The sequence below is a fragment of the Hesperophylax consimilis genome, chromosome 13 (assembly GCF_061612785.1).
Source record: "Hesperophylax consimilis isolate HC1 chromosome 13, BYU_Hcon_1.0, whole genome shotgun sequence".
Taxonomy (NCBI): Eukaryota; Metazoa; Arthropoda; class Insecta; order Trichoptera; family Limnephilidae; genus Hesperophylax; species Hesperophylax consimilis.
In genome coordinates this window covers 37,000,121-37,016,851 of record NC_142848.1, presented here as the reverse complement: position 1 = coordinate 37,016,851, position 16,731 = coordinate 37,000,121, and the positions used below count along the sequence as shown (strand labels likewise).

Below are 16,731 nucleotides of genomic sequence, written 5' to 3'. Positions count from 1 at the left end.
TGATGTATAATCAGACCATTATTATATGTACCAATCGAAAATTTTACGCGATTCGGTTGCCTCGTTCCTTATATAACGTTTTTAAATGTTCGAACCCAAGTCTTTCATTTGACCCCTTTAAATTGTTGATATCTTCAAAAATTTTCACACAGCTTTTTCAAGTGTAAAACTCTGATTCATATTCAGACCACTTTTTTAAGTACGAATACACAAATTCATTCGATTCGGTTGCGTTGTTCCTGAGAAAACGTTTTCAAATGTACGAACCCAAGTCTTTCATTTGCGCCCGTTAGACTGATGATATTTCCAAAAATGATGGTATTTGGAGATTCTTACTCTGATCCATGTAAAGACAATTATTTTTAGTACGAATACAAAATTTTATTTTATTCAGTTGGGTAGTACCTGAGATAACGTTTTCAAATGTTCGAACCCAAGTCTTTCGTTTGTGCCCGTTGGAATGATGATATTTACAAAAATGCCTTTTTGAAGTTAAAGGCACTGTCTCGAATTCAGACCATTATTATAAAACCCAATCCAAATTTTTTCTCGATTCGGTGGCGTAGTTCCTGCGAAAACGTTTTCAAATATTCGAACCCAAGTCTTTCATTTGTGCGCGTTAGAATGATGATATTTCCAAAAATGATGGTTTTTGGAGATTTTTACACTGATTCATGTTAAGACCACTATTTTTAGTATGAATATAAAATTTCATTCGATTCGGTTTGATGAGTTCCTCAGAAAACGTCTTCTTGAGTTCGAAACCAAGTCCTTAGTTTGTGCCCGTTGAAATGATGATATTTCCAAAAATGACGGTTTTTGGAGATTCTTTCTCTGATTCATGTGAAGATCACTATTTTTAGTACGAATACAAAATTTAATTCAATTCGGTTGCGCAGTTCCTGAGAAAACGTCTTCGAGAGTTCAAACACAAGTCCTTAGTTTGTGCTTGTTAGAATGATGATATTTTCAAAAATGTTGTGTTTGTAGTTTAAGACACTGATTCAAATTCATACCATTATTATTAGTACCAATCCAAACTTTTACTCGATTCGATTGCGTTGTTCCTGAGAATACGTTTTCAAATGTTCGAACCCAAGTCTATCATTTGTGCGCGTTAGAATGATGATATTTCCAAAAATGATGGTTTTTGGAGATTTTTACACTGATTCAAGTTAAGACCACTATTTTTAGTATGGATACAATATTTCATTCGATTCGGTTTGATGAGTTCCTCAGAAAACGTCTTCTTGAGTTCGAAACCAAGTCCTTAGTTTGTGCCCGTTGAAATGATGATATTTCCAAAAATGACGGTTTTTGGAGATTCTTTCTCTGATTCATGTGAAGATCACTATTTTTAGTACGAATACAAAATTTAATTCAATTCGGTTGCGCAGTTCCTGAGAAAACGTCTTCGAGAGTTCAAACACAAGTCCTTAGTTTGTGCTTGTTAGAATGATGATATTTTCAAAAATGTTGTGTTTGTAGTTTAAGACACTGATTCAAATTCATACCATTATTATTAGTACCAATCCAAACTTTTACTCGATTCGATTGCGTTGTTCCTGAGAATACGTTTTCAAATGTTCGAACCCAAGTCTATCATTTGTGCGCGTTAGAATGATGATATTTCCAAAAATGATGGTTTTTGGAGATTTTTACACTGATTCAAGTTAAGACCACTATTTTTAGTATGAATACAATATTTCATTCGATTCGGTTTGATGAGTTCCTCAGAAAACGTCTTCAAGAGTTCGAACCCATGTCTTTCATTTGTGCCCGTTAGAATGATGAATTTTCCAAAAATGATGGTTTTTGGAAATTTTTACACTGAATCATGTTCAGACCACTTGCTTTAGTACGAATACAAAATTTCATTCGATTCGGTTGCTGAGTTCCTCAGAAAACGTCTTCATGAGTTCGAACCCAAGTCCTTAGTTTGTGCCCGTTAGAATGATGATATTACCAAAAATGATGGTATTTGGAGATTTTTACTCTGATTCATGTAGAGACCACAATTTTTATTGCGAATACAAAATTTCATTCGATTCAGTTGCGTAGTTCCTGTGAAAACATTTTCAAAAGTTCGCACCCAAGTCCTTAGTTTTTGCCCGTTAGAATAATGATATTTCCAAAAATGATGGTTTTTGGAGATTTTTACTCTGAATCATGTAAAGAGAACTATTTTTAGTACGAATACAATATTTTATTCGATTCGGTTTGATGAGTTCCTCAGAAAACGTCTTCAAGAGTTCGAACCCATGTCTTTCATTTGTGCCCGTTAGAATGATTAATTTTCCAAAAATGATGGTTTTTGGAAATTTTTACACTGATTCGTGTTCAGACCACAATTTTTAGTACGAATACAAAATTTCGTTCGATTCGGTTGCGTAGTTCCTGAGAAAACGTTTTCGAGAGTTCGAACCCAAGTCCTTACTTTGTTCCCGTTAGAATAACGATATTTCCAAAACAGCTTATTTTTGAAGTTTTAAACTCTTATTCATTTTCAGACCACTATTTTAAGTACGGATACAAAATTTCATTCGATTCGGTTGCGTAGTTCCTGAGAAAACGTTTTCATGAGTTCGAACCCAAGTCCTTAGTTTGTGACCGTTAGAATGATTATATTTCCAAAACAGCTTTTTTTGAAGTTTAAATCTCTGATTCATGTTCATACCACTATTTTTTGTATGAATACTAAATTTCATTCGATTCGGTTGCGTAGTTCCTGTGAAAACATTTTCAAAAGTTCGCACCCAAGTCCTTAGTTTGTGCCCGTTAGAATGATGATATTTCCAAAAATGATGGTTTTTGGAGATTTTTACTCTGAATCATGTAAAGAGAACTATTTTTAGTAGGAATACAAAATTTCATTTGATTCAGTTGCGTTGTACCTGAGATAACGTTTCAAATGTTCGAACCCAAGTCTTTCGTTTGTGCCCGTTGGAATGATGATATTTACAAAAATGCCTTTTTGAAGTTAAAGGCACTGTTCAGAATTCAGACCATTATTATAAAACCCAATCCAAATTTTTTCTCGATTCGGTAGCGTAGTTCCTGCGAAAACGTTTGCAAATATTCGAACCCAAGTCTTTCATTTGTGCGCGTTAGAATGATGATATTTCCAAAAATGATGGTTTTTGGAGATTTTTACACTGATTCATGTTTAGACCACTATTTTTAGTATGAATACAAAATTTCATTCGATTCGGTTTGATGAGTTCCTCAGAAAACGTCTCCATGAGTTCGAACCCAAGTCCTTAGTTTGTGCCCGTTAGAATGATGATATTTCCAAAAATGATGGTTTTTGGAGATTCTTAATCTGATTCATGTGAAGACCACTATTTTAAGTACGAATACAAAATTTAATTCAATTCGGTTGCGCAGTTCCTGAGAAAACGTCTTCGTGAGTTCAAACACAAGTCCTTAGTTTGTGCCTGTTAGAATGATGATATTTTCAAAAATGTTGTTTTTGTAGTTTGAGACACTGATTCAATCTCATACCATTATTATTAGTACCAATCCAAACTTTTACTCGATTCGATTGCGTTGTTCCTGAGAATACGTTTTCAAATGTTCGAACCCAAGTCTATCATTTGTGCGCGTTAGAATGATGATATTACCAAAAATGATGGTTTTTTGGAGATTTTTTCTCTGATTCATGTAAAGACCACTATTTTTATTACGAATACAAAATTTCATTCGATTCAGTCTCGTAGTTCCTGAGATAACGTTTTCAAATGTTCGAACCCAAGTCTTTCATTTGTCCCCTTTAAAATGATGATATTTACAAAAATGTTGTTTTTGTTGTTAAAGACACTGATGTATAATCAGACCATTATTATATGTACCAATCGAAAATTTTACGCGATTCGGTTGCCTAGTTCCTTATATAACGTTTTTAAATGTTCGAACCCAAGTCTTTCATTTGACCCCTTTAAATTGTTGATATCTTCAAAAATTTTCACACAGCTTTTTCAAGTGTAAAACTCTGATTCATATTCAGACCACTTTTTTAAGTACGAATACACAAATTCATTCGATTCGGTTGCGTTGTTCCTGAGAAAACGTTTTCAAATGTACGAACCCAAGTCTTTCATTTGCGTCCGTTAGACTGATGATATTTCCAAAAATGATGGTATTTGGAGATTCTTACTCTGATCCATGTAAAGACAATTATTTTTAGTACGAATACAAAATTTTATTTTATTCAGTTGCGTAGTACCTGAGATAACGTTTTCAAATGTTCGAACCCAAGTCTTTCGTTTGTGCCCGTTGGAATGATGATATTTACAAAAATGCCTTTTTGAAGTTAAAGGCACTGTCTCGAATTCAGACCATTATTATAAAACCCAATCCAAATTTTTTCTCGATTCGGTGGCGTAGTTCCTGCGAAAACGTTTTCAAATATTCGAACCCAAGTCTTTCATTTGTGCGCGTTAGAATGATGATATTTCCAAAAATGATGGTTTTTGGAGATTTTTACACTGATTCATGTTAAGACCACTATTTTTAGTATGAATATAAAATTTCATTCGATTCGGTTTGATGAGTTCCTCAGAAAACGTCTTCTTGAGTTCGAAACCAAGTCCTTAGTTTGTGCCCGTTGAAATGATGATATTTCCAAAAATGACGGTTTTTGGAGATTCTTTCTCTGATTCATGTGAAGATCACTATTTTTAGTACGAATACAAAATTTAATTCAATTCGGTTGCGCAGTTCCTGAGAAAACGTCTTCGAGAGTTCAAACACAAGTCCTTAGTTTGTGCTTGTTAGAATGATGATATTTTCAAAAATGTTGTGTTTGTAGTTTAAGACACTGATTCAAATTCATACCATTATTATTAGTACCAATCCAAACTTTTACTCGATTCGATTGCGTTGTTCCTGAGAATACGTTTTCAAATGTTCGAACCCAAGTCTATCATTTGTGCGCGTTAGAATGATGATATTTCCAAAAATGATGGTTTTTGGAGATTTTTACACTGATTCAAGTTAAGACCACTATTTTTAGTATGGATACAATATTTCATTCGATTCGGTTTGATGAGTTCCTCAGAAAACGTCTTCTTGAGTTCGAAACCAAGTCCTTAGTTTGTGCCCGTTGAAATGATGATATTTCCAAAAATGACGGTTTTTGGAGATTCTTTCTCTGATTCATGTGAAGATCACTATTTTTAGTACGAATACAAAATTTAATTCAATTCGGTTGCGCAGTTCCTGAGAAAACGTCTTCGAGAGTTCAAACACAAGTCCTTAGTTTGTGCTTGTTAGAATGATGATATTTTCAAAAATGTTGTGTTTGTAGTTTAAGACACTGATTCAAATTCATACCATTATTATTAGTACCAATCCAAACTTTTACTCGATTCGATTGCGTTGTTCCTGAGAATACGTTTTCAAATGTTCGAACCCAAGTCTATCATTTGTGCGCGTTAGAATGATGATATTTCCAAAAATGATGGTTTTTGGAGATTTTTACACTGATTCAAGTTAAGACCACTATTTTTAGTATGAATACAATATTTCATTCGATTCGGTTTGATGAGTTCCTCAGAAAACGTCTTCAAGAGTTCGAACCCATGTCTTTCATTTGTGCCCGTTAGAATGATGAATTTTCCAAAAATGATGGTTTTTGGAAATTTTTACACTGAATCATGTTCAGACCACTTGCTTTAGTACGAATACAAAATTTCATTCGATTCGGTTGCTGAGTTCCTCAGAAAACGTCTTCATGAGTTCGAACCCAAGTCCTTAGTTTGTGCCCGTTAGAATGATGATATTACCAAAAATGATGGTATTTGGAGATTTTTACTCTGATTCATGTAGAGACCACAATTTTTATTGCGAATACAAAATTTCATTCGATTCAGTTGCGTAGTTCCTGTGAAAACATTTTCAAAAGTTCGCACCCAAGTCCTTAGTTTTTGCCCGTTAGAATAATGATATTTCCAAAAATGATGGTTTTTGGAGATTTTTACTCTGAATCATGTAAAGAGAACTATTTTTAGTACGAATACAATATTTTATTCGATTCGGTTTGATGAGTTCCTCAGAAAACGTCTTCAAGAGTTCGAACCCATGTCTTTCATTTGTGCCCGTTAGAATGATTAATTTTCCAAAAATGATGGTTTTTGGAAATTTTTACACTGATTCGTGTTCAGACCACAATTTTTAGTACGAATACAAAATTTCGTTCGATTCGGTTGCGTAGTTCCTGAGAAAACGTTTTCGAGAGTTCGAACCCAAGTCCTTACTTTGTTCCCGTTAGAATAACGATATTTCCAAAACAGCTTATTTTTGAAGTTTTAAACTCTTATTCATTTTCAGACCACTATTTTAAGTACGGATACAAAATTTCATTCGATTCGGTTGCGTAGTTCCTGAGAAAACGTTTTCATGAGTTCGAACCCAAGTCCTTAGTTTGTGACCGTTAGAATGATTATATTTCCAAAACAGCTTTTTTTGAAGTTTAAATCTCTGATTCATGTTCATACCACTATTTTTTGTATGAATACTAAATTTCATTCGATTCGGTTGCGTAGTTCCTGTGAAAACATTTTCAAAAGTTCGCACCCAAGTCCTTAGTTTGTGCCCGTTAGAATGATGATATTTCCAAAAATGATGGTTTTTGGAGATTTTTACTCTGAATCATGTAAAGAGAACTATTTTTAGTAGGAATACAAAATTTCATTTGATTCAGTTGCGTTGTACCTGAGATAACGTTTCAAATGTTCGAACCCAAGTCTTTCGTTTGTGCCCGTTGGAATGATGATATTTACAAAAATGCCTTTTTGAAGTTAAAGGCACTGTTCAGAATTCAGACCATTATAATAAAACCCAATCCAAATTTTTTCTCGATTCGGTAGCGTAGTTCCTGCGAAAACGTTTGCAAATATTCGAACCCAAGTCTTTCATTTGTGCGCGTTAGAATGATGATATTTCCAAAAATGATGGTTTTTGGAGATTTTTACACTGATTCATGTTTAGACCACTATTTTTAGTATGAATACAAAATTTCATTCGATTCGGTTTGATGAGTTCCTCAGAAAACGTCTCCATGAGTTCGAACCCAAGTCCTTAGTTTGTGCCCGTTAGAATGATGATATTTCCAAAAATGATGGTTTTTGGAGATTCTTAATCTGATTCATGTGAAGACCACTATTTTAAGTACGAATACAAAATTTAATTCAATTCGGTTGCGCAGTTCCTGAGAAAACGTCTTCGAGAGTTCAAACACAAGTCCTTAGTTTGTGCCTGTTAGAATGATGATATTTTCAAAAATGTTGTTTTTGTAGTTTGAGACACTGATTCAATCTCATACCATTATTATTAGTACCAATCCAAACTTTTACTCGATTCGATTGCGTTGTTCCTGAGAATACGTTTTCAAATGTTCGAACCCAAGTCTATCATTTGTGCGCGTTAGAATGATGATATTACCAAAAATGATGGTTTTTTGGAGATTTTTTCTCTGATTCATGTAAAGACCACTATTTTTAGTACGAATACAAAATTTCATTCGATTCAGTCTCGTAGTTCCTGAGATAACGTTTTCAAATGTTCGAACCCAAGTCTTTCATTTGTCCCCTTTAAAATGATGATTTTTACAAAAATGTTGTTTTTGTTGTTAAAGACACTGATGTATAATCAGACCATTATTATATGTACCAATCGAAAATTTTACGCGATTCGGTTGCCTAGTTCCTTATATAACGTTTTTAAAAGTTCGAACCCAAGTCTTTCATTTGACCCCTTTAAAATGTTGATATCTTCAAAAATTTTCGAACCCAAGTCTTTTCTTTGTGCCGTTAAGAATTATGATATTTCAAACACAGCTTTTTCAAGTGTAAAACTCTGATTCATATTCAGACCACTTTTTTAAGTACGAATACACAAATTTATTCGATTCGGTTGCGTAGTTCCTGAGAAAACGTTTTCAAATGTTCGAACCCAAGTTCTTTATTTGTGCCCGTTAAAATGATGATATAACCAAAAATATTGTTTTGGTAGTTTTAGACACTGATTTAAATTTAGACCATTATTATTAGAACAAATCTAAAATAATTTCTCGATTCGGTTGCGTTGTTCCTGAGAAAACGTTTTCAAATGTCCAAGTCTTTCATTTGTGCCCGTTAGACTGATGATATTTCCAAAAATGATGGTATTTGGAGATTTTTACTCTGATTCATGTAAAGACCACTATTTTTAGTACGAATACAAAATTTCATTTTATTCAGTTGCGTAGTACCTGAGATAACGTTTTCAAATGTTCGAACCCGAGTCTTTCGTTTGTGCCCGTTGGAATGATGATATTTACAAAAATGCCTTTTTGAAGTTAAAGGCACTGTCTCGAACCCAAGTCTTTCATTTGTCCCCTTTAAAATGATGATATTTACAAAAATGTTGTTTTTGTTGTTAAAGACACTGATGTATAATCAGACCATTATTATATGTACCAATCGAAAATTTTACGCGATTCGGTTGCCTAGTTCCTTATATAACGTTTTTAAATGTTCGAACCCAAGTCTTTCATTTGACCCCTTTAAATTGTTGATATCTTCAAAAATTTTCACACAGCTTTTTCAAGTGTAAAACTCTGATTCATATTCAGACCACTTTTTTAAGTACGAATACACAAATTCATTCGATTCGGTTGCGTTGTTCCTGAGAAAACGTTTTCAAATGTACGAACCCAAGTCTTTCATTTGTGCCCGTTAGACTGATGATATTTCCAAAAATGATGGTATTTGGAGATTCTTACTCTGATCCATGTAAAGACCATTATTTTTAGTACGAATACAAAATTTTATTTTATTCAGTTGCGTAGTACCTGAGATAACGTTTTCAAATGTTCGAACCCAAGTCTTTCGTTTGTGCCCGTTGGAATGATGATATTTACAAAAATGCCTTTTTGAAGTTAAAGGCACTGTCTCGAATTCAGACCATTATTATAAAACCCAATCCAAATTTTTTCTCGATTCGGTGGCGTAGTTCCTGCGAAAACGTTTTCAAATATTCGAACCCAAGTCTTTCATTTGTGCGCGTTAGAATGATGATATTTCCAAAAATGATGGTTTTTGGAGATTCTTACTCTGATTCATGTGAAGACCACTATTTTAAGTACGAATACAAAATTTAATTCAATTCGGTTGCGCAGTTCCTGAGAAAACGTCTTCGAGAGTTCAAACACAAGTCCTTAGTTTGTGCCCGTTAGAATGATGATATTTTCAAAAATGTTGTTTTTGTAGTTTGAGACACTGATTCAATCTCATACCATTATTATTAGTACCAATCCAAACTTTTACTCGATTCGATTGCGTTGTTCCTGAGAAAACGTTTTCAAATGTTCGAACCCAAGTCTATCATTTGTGCGCGTTAGAATGATGATATTTCCAAAAATGATGGTTTTTGGAGATTTTTACACTGATTCAAGTTAAGACCACTATTTTTAGTATGGATACAATATTTCATTCGATTCGGTTTGATGAGTTCCTCAGAAAACGTCTTCATGAGTTCGAAACCAAGTCCTTAGTTTGTGCCCGTTGAAATGATGATATTTCCAAAAAAGCTTTTTTTGAAGTTTAAAACTCTGATTTATGTTCAGACCACTATTTAAAGTACGAATACGAAATTTTATTCGATTACGTTGCGTAGTTCCTGAGAAAACGTCTTCAAGAGTTCGAACCCAAGTCCTTAGTTTGTGCCCGTTAGAATGATGATATTTTCAAAAATGTTGTTTTTGTAGTTTGAGACACTGATTCAATCTCATACCATTATTATTAGTACCAATCCAAACTTTTACTCGATTCGATTGCGTTGTTCCTGAGAATACGTTTTCAAATGTTCGAACCCAAGTCTATCATTTGTGCGCGTTTGAATGATGATATTTCCAAAAATGATGGTTTTTGGAGATTTTTACACTGATTCAAGTTAAGACCACTATTTTTAGTATGGATACAATATTTCATTCGATTCGGTTTGATGAGTTCCTCAGAAAACGTCTTCATGAGTTCGAAACCAAGTCCTTAGTTTGTGCCCGTTGAAATGATGATATTTCCAAAAAAGCTATTTTTGAAGTTTAAAACTCTGATTTATGTTCAGACCACTATTTAAAGTACGAATACGAAATTTTATTCGATTACGTTGCGTAGTTCCTGAGAAAACGTCTTCAAGAGTTCGAACCCAAGTCCTTAGTTTGTGCCCGTTAGAATGATGATATTACCAAAAATGATGGTATTTGGAGATTTTTACTCTGATTCATGTAAAGACCACTATTTTTAGTACGAATACAAAATTTCATTCAATTCAGTTGCGTAGTTCCTGAGATGACGTTTTCAAATGTTCGAACCCAAGTCTTTCATTTGACCCCTTTAAAATGTTGATATCTTCAAAAATTTTCGAACCCAAGTCTTTTGTTTGTGCCGTTAAGAATTATGATATTTCAAACACAGCTTTTTCAAGTGTAAAACTCTGATTCATATTCAGACCACTTTTTTAAGTACGAATACACAAATTCATTCGATTCGGTTGCGTAGTTCTCAGGAAAACGTTTTCAAATGTTCGAACCCAAGTCTATCATTTGTTCCCTTTAAAATGATTATATTTCCAAAAAAGTTGTTTTTGTTGTTTAAGACACTGATTTTAAATCAGACCATTATTATATGTATCAATCCAAAATTTTACTCGATTCGGTTGCGTAGTTCCTTAGAGATAACGTTTTCAAATGTTCGAACCCAAGTTCTTCATTTGTGCCCGTTAAAATGATGATATAACCAAAAATATTGTTTTGGTAGTTTTAGACACTGATTTAAATTTAGACCATTATTATTAGAACAAATCTAAAATAATTTCTCGATTCGGTTGCGTTGTTCCTGAGAAAACGTTTTCAAATGTACGAACCCAAGTCTTTCATTTGTGCCCGTTAGACTGATGATTTTTCCAAAAATGATGGTTTTTGGAAATTTATTCACTGATTAATGTTCAGACAACTATTTTTAGTACAAAACAAGAATTTCATTCGATATGATTGCTGAGTTCCTGAGAAAACGTCTTCATGAGTTCGAACCCAAGTCCTTAGTTTTTGCCCGTTAGAATGATGATATTTCCAAAAATGATGGTTTTTGGAGATTTTTACACTGATTCGTGTTCAGACCACTATTTTTCGTACGAATACAAAATTTCATTCGATTCGGCTGCGTAGTTCCTGAGAAAACGTTTTCCAGAGTTCGAACCCAAGTCCTTACTTTGTTCCCGTTGGAATAATGATATTTCCAAAACAGCTTATTTTTGAAGTTTTAAACTCTCATTCATGTTCAGACCACTATTTTAAGTACGGATACAAAATTTCACTCGATTCGGTTGCGTAGTTCCTGAGAAAACATTTTCATGAGTTCGAACCCAAGTCCTTAGTTTGTGACCGTTAGAATGATTTTATTTCCAAAACAGCTTTTTTTGAAGTTTAAATCCCTGATTCATTTTCATACCACTATTTTTTGTATGAATACTAAATTTCATTCGATTCGGTTGCGTAGTTCCTTAGAAAACGTCTACAAGAGTTCTAAACCAAGTCTTTAGTTTGTGCCCGTTAGAATGATGATATTTCCAAAAATGATGGTTTTTGGAGATTTTTACACTGATTCGTGTTCAGACCACTATTTTTAGTACGAACACAAAATTTCATTCAATTCGGTTGTGTAGTTTCCGAGAAAACGTTTTCAAATGTTCGAACCCATGTCTTTCTTTTGTGCCCGTTAGAATGATGATTTTTCAAAAAATGATGGTTTTTGGAGATTTTTACACTGATTCGTGTTCAGACCACTATTTTTAGTACGAACACAAAATTTCATTCGATTCGGTTGCTGAGTTCCTCAGAAAACGTTTTCATGAGTTCGAACCCAAGTCCTTAGTTTGTGCCCGTTAGAATGATTATATTTCCAAAACAGCTTTTTTTGAAGTTTAAATCTCTGATTCATGTTCAGACTACTATTTTTTGTATAAATACTAAATTTCATTCGATTCGGTTGCGTAGTTCCTGTAAAAACATTTTCAAAAGTTCGCACCCAAGTCCTTAGTTTGTGCCCGTTAGAATGGTGATATTTACAAAAATAATGCTTTTTGTAGATTTTTACACTAATTCATGTTTAGATCACTATTTTTAGTATGATTCCAAAATTTCATTCGATTCTGTTGCGTAGTTCCTGAGAAAACGTTTTCAAGTTTTCGAACCCCATTCCTTTGTTTGTGCCCGTTAGAGTGATGATATTTCCAAAAATAATGGTTTTTGGCGATTTTTACACTGATTCATGTTCAGACCACTATTTTTAGTACGAATATAAAATTTCATTCGATTCGGTTGGGTAGTTCCTGAGAAAACGTCTTCAAGAGTTCGAACCAAAGATAGTTCTTCTAATCTCTTTGGTTCGAACCCATGTCCTTTGTTTGTGCCCGTTAGAATGATGATATTTCAAAAAATGCTGGTATTTGTTGTTTTCGAAATTGAGTACAAGCTTTCGTGGAAAAATGATTTTACGATTTTTAAGTTTAACTAAAAATCGATATCTTTTGTTTGGACAATTGGTGTTTTGTTATGTATTTTTTCTCGTAGTCCTCACTCAATCAATCAATCAAACAATTTAGTAATTTTTTTTCTTTTATTATTATATATATTCTTTATATATGTTATTCTTTTATTTTATTTAATTTGTTTACTCCTATATTTAAAATAAAAATATCTATGTTACTATAAAGAACGTTCTTTTATAGCTGAAGCTTAATGCGTATGCGGTCAAAGTGTGTGCTGGAATAAAAAGGAATTTTTGTAAAAAAATATGTAAACCTCATAAATTTTTCGTGTAATTATTTGACGGCTTCGTTTTTTTTTAAATAAATGACACAAAACAATCATTCAAAATTCTAATTCTTTAAACTCTGTTCTTTGTTAGATTATTTAAATTTTATGACCATTTACATAATGTCACCAACATCATAATTTTTGTGTTATTTGGTTGAAAAACCTTTGAGGTTATTTGGGTAAGATTGTATTGCCCCTTTCTTTCCAGGGATTGATGTTTGTCCCGAGCCAAACCAAGAAGTCAGCACCTGTATGGATCCTTGTCCGGAGACTTGCCGAAATCTCGGGAACAAGACAACTTGTTACTTCCTCGTCTGCCTCCCTGGCTGTTACTGTAAGGCCGGTTTCTTCATGAACGCCAATAATAAATGCGTTGCAGCGGAGGAGTGTGGTGAGTGATCATTGATCCACCAATAAGTGGCTTTTATAATGACCGATGGCAATTAAATAACAAATTTTTGCATTCAGGGAGTTTAAGATAAAAAAGAATTTCGAATCGTTTTTTATATTTGATTATTATGAACTGCAAAGCAAATCAATTACCACTTCTCAGGAATTGCGAAATCAACGTACATAAAACACATTAATTTGGTGTTTTGTGTACTTTAAAACTACTGTTTCTATGTACTCATAAAAAACCATTTATGCAATACAAATGCTCCCTTTTAGAGTCCTATATTTTAACAAATGACTCTGCCCTTCTAGGAAAAGCTATATTCTTATTGTGCAAGAAATAGTGGTTGTTTGCTCACTGATTTAAATCTATTTCAGCAAAAGCTGCTTATACCGTAGAGCAGATGGATGTACCTTAATAACAAATGAAATTATCTAGGATTGTGATTATCGCCATTTTTAATGTGTTGTTGGCTAAATGATTCTGTGGTTCTCCAATCCGCAGAGTCCAAGGTTGCGTGATTACTCTCGGTGTTAAAAAATGAGAATTCGAATATTTTAAATTTTGTTTTTATTGACAAAACTAACGTTACAATAATTCTATGAACAAAACAGATCGCGTACGTTAGAGGAGATTTAGGGCTCAACTGGCTGCTAGACCACTGGAGAGAGAATGAAATATTTGTAGCGCGAGGTATCGCGCGCAGGTTCACAATGATACCAGTTTCACATGAATGTGGGTAAAAGTAATGTTGTTATTATTTTCGAGAGACGTAAACTCTCTATTTAATAAAATGAATATTTATTTGTTTTCACTCATTTTACGATGACGAATCCTTTATGAAATTTATCACTGGACACATATCATTTGTCTTATGGGATTTTACGATAGTGATTAAATTTCGGTTATTTTTCTTGGTACCTCAGTGCTTTTATGCATCTTGTTTATATGAAAATAAATGTTCTACATTAAGACGTATAGAAACTGTTTTATTTCAGTCCAAAAAATAAGGAAACAACAAGGCCCAATCAGTTAGTTGTACGAAAATATTCGTGAAGTCTGTGTTTCATTAGCAAATCCTTACCAAAAGTACTCCCAAAGAGGAAGCCAGAGAATGCTGTTGCTTTTAGGCCTCGTAGTAAGCGTTCAAAGATGGTTTGAAAGGGAGATATGTAAATACGAATGTTAGTGAGAATGCGCTAATATTAAAAACGATAATAATTAAGCGAAAATGGTGAAAATATTTAATAAAACACAACTCGTTTGAAAAAGAGCCAAAATATCTCGACAAATGCTTTAGTTGCATTTTTTTTTATTAGTAAAAAAAAGATACACGAATTACATAATATAACAATTACATAATATAATTACACAGTATAGTACAGTTATTAATTACATAATATTAGTATTTGATATACCCCCATAAATATGCAGGGCTTGTGTGTATGGGGGTGCTGTTACATTGGTTTATATTTGATACAATTCAGTTCAACTGTTCGGAATACGTTTTAAGGTGGCTTTTGAATTCGTTTATATTTGCATTGATGTTTCTAATTTTTTCTGGTAATGAGTTAAAAAATTTAATTCCGAGATATTCATGGTTGAACTGTCCTATTGTTTTTTTACATTTAGGAGTAGGAAGTATTGACGTTTGTCTAAGATTTCTGTTATTTTTAAAGGGTGCAATTTTATTTTGAATATAGTTTTTATAAATTTATAATGTTGCATGGTAGAAGTATATTCTGTAGTATATTCTGACCTTAAATTGTTTGAATAAAAGTTCGGACGAATATGAATAGGGTTTTTTTAATATGGTTTTTATAATTAGTTTTTGTGATATGTAAATTGTTTGAGTTTGATTTTTATATGTACCGCCCCAGCCTATAATGCCGTATTATATAATTGATTGACAGAAAGCGAAGTATGTGGTTCTAAGTAATTTTTCGTTTAAAATATCTCTTAAACATCTAAATATATATGATAGTTTCCTTATTCTGTTGTTCAGAATATTTATATGTGGGGACCATTTTAAACGCTGGTCTATTGTTATGCCTAGGTACTTAATAATATCGGTCTTGCTTTCTATGTTTGTGCATAACATATTGCATTTGTGGTTTTCTGTATTTTTTACAGAGTGGATAATTATGTTTATTTCTTTAGGTGTTTCTTGTTTTTTAATGAAAAATGGTAAATAATAAGTTTTCTTAGAAATTAAAGTCAAGAGTTTTTAATTTAAAGATGCGCTGTGGATTTTTTCATTCCTAATAATAACGGAACAAAGTGTGTTTTTAATAATTTTCGGATCTTTCTTTACGATTGTTTTCAATCGAGGGAATTTCATATAATTAACGTTTCGGCATAACAAATTTGTAAATATTATCTTCAAAAATAAAATGTATTATTTGGAACATAAAACTTAAAGAGTCAAAGAGAAACTTGTTATAAATCGGTGGAAATTGGGAATGCGGGGGATTAAGAGTCAAGTTTTTCTTCTCTTTCTGTTGAATACAGTTCTCGCAGTCTTTTGTTGAAATACCACCATTTGTTAATTTAATTTTTAATACTGAAAATCCGTGCTTGAAATCATTTATAATGATATATTCAAACAATTTTTGACCGTTTTAACCTTTTATGGTAAAGAAGTAATATCATTGTAAAATTTGTTTTTATCTCCTTTGACACATTGGCGGAATAGGGAAACAATTTTTGTCGTTTTTGTTATGTTTAATTTGATGAACAATTACCAAACTATTTTTTTAGCAGCACCGTGCAATGGAGATGTGAACGCAAACTCCTCAGACGCATGCAACTGTAAAACGAGATACATTAAAGACAAAGCAGGAAAATGTGTTACAATGCCACGTAAGCATAATCTTAGTAAATTATAAATTATGACAAAATTATAAAAAAATAACTTATATCATTGATGTTGCTATTCCAAATTACTGTAATATTCAAAAATCTGTTAATGAAAAAATACACAGATTTAGGAAATGAAATAAAAAGAATTTGGCATTCTCAGACTATAAAAATATTACCATTCGTTATTTCGGCTACTGGCATTATACCTATCTCTCTCATTAAAAATTTAGGCCTATTAGATCTATCAAAAAATTTATATATAAAGATGCAAAAGTCGGTCATTTTGAATACATGTAGAATAACGAAAGATTTCTTAAATATTTATGTTGAGAGATCAGTAGGATTTATAGGCCCTGTTAGAAGTTCTACCGAGCCGAACCCTCTGAAATGAAAATATCTGGAGTCGGTAAATTATTTTCCCATTTGATCTCTGGTGAGTTGACGTGTTGTTCTTGTATTGTTTTGTATTTAATTTGCTTATATAATGCACTTACATAGTGTTGTTTGACTAGATGATCATTTGTGGAAAAGTATGTGGAAGGGTTTAGTTTTTCCTTTGGGGAAGATTTAACCCGGACAACAAAATCGGAAGTTTAAAAAAAAAAAATTATAAATTATAAAT

At 32.7% G+C, this 16,731-nt stretch overlaps 1 protein-coding gene across 4 annotated transcripts in view; it reads left to right on the top strand.

Annotated features, from left to right (window-relative positions):
- LOC149418932 (uncharacterized) overlaps positions 1 to 16,731 on the top strand; it is an 84,686-nt gene that overhangs the window by 57,979 nt on the left and 9,976 nt on the right. For 3 of the 4 annotated variants that reach the window (XM_089639082.1, XM_089639083.1, XM_089639085.1), the window contains exons 4-5: positions 13,062 to 13,244; positions 16,008 to 16,109. In XM_089639082.1, the coding sequence (XP_089495208.1) occupies positions 13,062 to 13,244; positions 16,008 to 16,109 (285 nt within the window). The remainder of the gene's footprint in view (positions 1 to 13,061; positions 13,245 to 16,007; positions 16,110 to 16,731) is intronic. The other variant, XM_089639086.1, reaches the window with a different exon arrangement.